The following is a 4,562-nucleotide window of genomic DNA, read 5'->3' as shown; positions in this document are numbered from 1 at the left end:
AAAAAACTGCAACTATATAACTATCAGTGGATATTTAACCTTCTTTGTCCAAAAAAAAAAAGATATAAGGCAAGTGTTTTTGGAACATGTTAAAAAGAAAACAAAATGGCAAATTCGGAGGAAAACAAATTATGTCGAACCTAATTAATTCAGCTCAAGTACAGTTTAGCAATTGGAATCAAGCAAAGCAAATAACTAAAGTAAGAGCTTTTTTCATTTACAAACTAAATCTCGTTTACTTCAATAACCAAAGGGAGCGACTGTAAAAGTGAAGCAAGAAAAGAGAAAAACAAAAGCAAAGCATCCTAATCGAAACCAAACCAAACCAGACTTTTGGCACATCTGATGTATTAGTAGAGGAGACAAAAAGAACAAAAGTACATGACGAATGTGAAGTCTTGCTTTGCCTAAGAGATGTTCATAGCTTCAGCATGGTAGCTTTCGAGATCTTTGACAAGGTCCGCAGCCGACTTCTCCACCTGCTTCTTTCCGCCTCGGCCGCTTTTATTCCCTCTGCCACCACTGGAACCTCGGCCTCTACCACGAAGCCCGCCTCGACCACCTCCCTGTTGGTTTTGTTGGCTGCCACACATAAACAATATGAATAAGATGATAAACTCGATGCATCATCCGCCCATATGAATCAATGCAAGCTCCTTTTTAACACTTACGGTGCAGGGCGTCTCATAGAAGAACATGAGCCTCTTCATCTTCCTACTCTCCCACCTCTAACTCCTTGACTGCAAGAATCAGTGATCCATTCACTTCAGCACAAATGCAAAACTATTTTTTTTTTAAGAAAACAGACCAAGAGACGGCAACATACCCAATGAAGATACTCCTCTTCATCCTTCCATTCAATCCGGTTACATTAACCCGAGCTGCAACAGGAGCAGCCTCAGTACTTCCACCAAGAATCTCCAGTCTCATAGGCCTTCCATCCAAGAGTACATTGTTATAATTCTTCATAGCTAGCATTGCATCACTTCTTCTCATATACACAACTTCAGCCGAGTCCTGTATGACAATTGACACAGAACATCATATGTCAAAAATCACAGGACTACAGTAAAGAACAAATAAAACCAGAGCAAAAATAAAACAAACCTTACATTTGGACGCCCATTCCTGTCAAAGTGAATGAATATTATTTGGACGCCCATCCCTTTTCTGCTCTCCAATCTCAGCATATAGTTCCTATAAACTTTATATGATATAAATTTTTACCATTTGTTATTTGAGGAACCTAAGTATATATCAAATGATGACATTGTAGGGAGACAAGTCAATTGACCTAATCTTGACTCAAACTTTGTCACTGAAACTCTTTTCTCAAATAAAAACCACCTTTTTCTTTTTTTTTTTTTTTCTTATCACTCCTTGTTAATTGTTTTCTGATGAGATATTTGGTTTTAAAACTAAAGAATCAAATCAAAACTAAACAATGCGTGACCCATTTGTAAGCTTATCTCTGTAACTACCACACAAAACATAAACCCAAAAAGCAATATCTAAAAAGCAATCGAAGAAGATGACGATAACTTCAAAATAGATAACACAAAAACCCTTTCAAGATCCAAATCCAAACCAACGAATTTGAAACGATATCGTGAAGAGATATGAGGGAGATTGAAGTTTAACAGATGAGGATGAAGAAGCATCAATTTGCTACGGAGACATCGAGGGACATTTTAGAAGTGAGAAAAAGAAGTCACAAATCAGAAAAAATATATATATATATATATTCCTTTGACAGGAAACCTAGTCGGCAAATATTATGAGTCACCAAATATTATTCTTAGGTCTATTAATCGTTTTAATTTGATTGGACATTCATTTTAACTGATGTGTCACTCTCTGCTGCTTCAGTACAAAAGCTGAGATGCGATGCTCTGAAAATAAACACTTTCTTCTTTTATTGTACTGATGATTTCTATATCATTTAAAACTTATATATAATTTGATCGATTTGATGGTAATTTTTGTCTATTAGGTTATGAGAAAATAGTGATTAAAGACACAATAGTGGACACTGGACAGATCATACTTTCGTGTATTGAGTTTTTATATTAACCCCCAAACTATATCCCCTTGATGCATGATTTTCTATGAAAACGTAAAAATATTCTTAAAAAACAATCAAAACTTTTGTAGATTCTACACTCATCAAGTTTGCAATTCAAGTTGATTATATAGGAACGAAATATTCGATATTTTCAATTAGTTGGTTAACTCTTTTTTGTTCTTTGTTTTTTTTATTGGTTTACATTTGATTGATCACGATGGCAATTACAAACTTAGACCGATTCAATTTATTGAATGAAGATATGTTCTGCATTTGTAACTGAATTTTTTTATTTTTTAAAGGAGTTGCATTAATAAAATTGTCTGAACAATTTTTTTTTCTATCGCAACCTAATTCATTAAAATAATTAAAACACTCATGAAATATCTTAAACATATATCATATATCAGATATTAAGAAAAACAGACACATACAAAGTCAAGGCTTTGCCCAACATGAACGCATGTTCCACCAGAAAAGTGTGATTCAATGCATGTCTTGTTGCATTTTGCTGTTGGGAACTCTATGCAGGAACCTATCAACAGAGGCTTCCTTCCATCTATATGTTTTGTTTTTGTAGATCCTCAAACTTATATTGGTTTTAAGAAATCAGTTTAATGACAATATTATGCAATATAAACGACTATACTATGCTGATAGACTATATGCATGCGTTATTAAATAGAATACACAAACTTTTAAATGAATTTTGCATACTTGGGATGGAGAGAACAACCAGACATAAGAACACAAGAAAAACAAATTTTCCTGATGAAGACATTTTGATCCTTTTTCTTTTGATGTGTTCTTTTGTTTGTGTGTGTTTGATATTTTTTTCGATTTTAGCATATGAAATACAAATAGTTCAAAACCTTTGACAAATGTAGAATGTTCGGATTCATGTATCCAGCTTCATTTGCTTAAACAGTAAGATGTGTTTTTGACTTTGAATACTTGTTATATTTACATTTTACACACCTTTGATTTTATGATTTAATTTGACTTTTCTGTTTTAAGTAACTAGTCTTTTTAGTAAAAGAGGAAACATTTTTTTTTTATCATTGACAGGAGGTTTTCGGTAACAATTTTCCCAATTGAGTCATTGACTTACCTTGTATTCTTTTTTAGATCATAAAAATTTTGTAAGCTATCTTAACATTTTTGGAGTACATTTTTGTGCCATCCTCTTTTTTCTCAAACGATTTCTACGGTTGCCCTCATTGTAACAAATATCAAACACACACAAACAAAAATTGAAACACACACAAATAAATGCAAGTGTAATTGTTTGCCGATCCGATCATCTTAATTACACACAAATAAACAGTTTGGGCAAACAATTACACTAATCCGATCAAGTGTAATTACACACAAATAAACACACACAAATATTTTTTTCTGATCCGATAATTTTATCATAAAATTGAAACCCAATTACACTTATCCGATATTGTTTGCTAATTGTTAAGGTAGGAGAAGAAACAGATCCGACTAATAAATGCAAAATATATGTATACACGGATATATATATATATATATATATATATATGTCCCAAAATAAACGAAAACGGAAATCTAATTAAAATAAATACTAATAATATGCAGTTAATCAAACATAATCTCATCAAATCAAATCATGACGGTAAACATCCCAAAAATATAGCTTAAACTATCAAACTATATAGTAACGTATGTTAGTTGCTCGGTTATCGGATTTAACGCATGTATTTCTTGGCTTGGTCAACAAAACTTAATGTTTAAAAAAGATAGTCAACGAAAGTTGATGTTTTAAATGGTCTACAACAAAGTTCATGGTTTAAATGGCCACAATTTGAAAGTTCATGGTTTAAATGACATTTTCCCACAATATATTGCAAACTTGATAATCAAGACTTTTAATCGTATTGTAGTAACAAAACCCTATCATAAACTCAACCATTACATATATGTCATTCCCATCGTCAATCAAATATATCACCAAACCAAATCCTTCACCGTCTTCCAAACACGGTGGCTGTTGCATTTGCCTATCTAAGAGAAATATGTCCTTACAAAACAGCATGAGTTCATATTAGAGTTTTTTTAACAATTCTACCATATTCAAAAAACTTTCTTATTGATTCTACCACATTTAATAACTGTTTTTCAGAACTACCACAAGCAGAACTTAAAAAGACTAAAATAACCCTTATCTTCTTCCTTCCTTTAACCATTTAAAAATGATTTTATAAATTCTAGTTTTTTTTTGTCAAGTCTTCTCTACTTTTGTCAGACCAAATTAAAAATAATAGTTCAAACAACACTCAACGCTTTATTCTTCCATTAAGTCTCTCTCCAAATTCAGAAAATCCAAACAATTGTTTTCAACCTTTTTTTTCCAAACATCCAAACAACGGTTAAAACTATGAAGGACTCTGTCCACTTGTTTTTTTAAAAAAAAAATGTTTTGACTTTTTCTATCAACTTTTCTGTGGACAATAGTTTCAGTATGATATGT

General features: G+C 32.1%; 2 protein-coding genes across 3 annotated transcripts; both read right to left on the bottom strand.

The window, feature by feature from the left end:
• Window positions 1–288: 288 nt before the first annotated feature.
• Window positions 289–1,699, bottom strand: LOC104759724 (THO complex subunit 4C-like). Of its 2 annotated transcripts, none has more exons than XR_015587819.1 (4): window positions 1,108–1,688; window positions 827–1,017; window positions 672–740; window positions 289–582 (listed from the first exon to the last, which is right to left on the bottom strand). XR_015587819.1 is itself a non-coding variant. In XM_087497385.1 (4 exons), the coding sequence occupies exons 1-3, from the start codon at window positions 1,188–1,190 to the stop codon at window positions 707–709; spliced, it is 303 nt and encodes a 100-aa protein (XP_087353511.1). In that variant the 5' UTR covers window positions 1,191–1,699; the 3' UTR covers window positions 289–582; window positions 672–706. The 2 variants fall into 2 exon arrangements, 1 of the variants encoding a protein (XP_087353511.1); XM_087497385.1 differs by having other exon boundaries at window positions 1,113–1,699.
• A 779-nt stretch (window positions 1,700–2,478) lies between these two features.
• Window positions 2,479–2,846, bottom strand: LOC109129935 (defensin-like protein 32). The gene is made up of 2 exons (XM_019238982.1): window positions 2,783–2,846; window positions 2,479–2,648 (listed from the first exon to the last, which is right to left on the bottom strand). Exons 1-2 carry the CDS (start codon window positions 2,844–2,846, stop codon window positions 2,479–2,481), a joined length of 234 nt encoding a protein of 77 aa, XP_019094527.1.
• Window positions 2,847–4,562: the final 1,716 nt, after the last annotated feature.

The sequence above is a fragment of the Camelina sativa genome, chromosome 17 (genome assembly GCF_030686135.1).
Source record: "Camelina sativa cultivar CO46 ecotype springtype chromosome 17, ASM3068613v1".
Classification (NCBI taxonomy): Eukaryota; Viridiplantae; Streptophyta; class Magnoliopsida; order Brassicales; family Brassicaceae; genus Camelina; species Camelina sativa.
Note: the sequence above shows the minus strand (reverse complement) of the source record. Positions and strands in the feature narration are given on the sequence as shown.

Excerpts from the sequence above, each read along its gene's own strand:
- LOC104759724 (XM_087497385.1), bottom strand. The coding sequence starts at position 1,190 with ATGCTGAGATTGGAGAGCAGAAAAGGGATGGGCGTCCAAATAATATTC. Across the intron at positions 1,018-1,112 it reads ACAGGAATGGGCGTCCAAAT|GACTCGGCTGAAGTTGTGTA; the intron begins GTAAGGTTTGTT and ends ATTGTCATACAG. Across the intron at positions 741-826 it reads AAGAGGAGTATCTTCATTGG|TCAAGGAGTTAGAGGTGGGA; the intron begins GTATGTTGCCGT and ends TGATTCTTGCAG.
- LOC109129935 (XM_019238982.1), bottom strand. The coding sequence starts at position 2,846 with ATGTCTTCATCAGGAAAATTTGTTTTTCTTGTGTTCTTATGTCTGGTT. Across the intron at positions 2,649-2,782 it reads GGTTGTTCTCTCCATCCCAA|GATCTACAAAAACAAAACAT; the intron begins GTATGCAAAATT and ends TATAAGTTTGAG.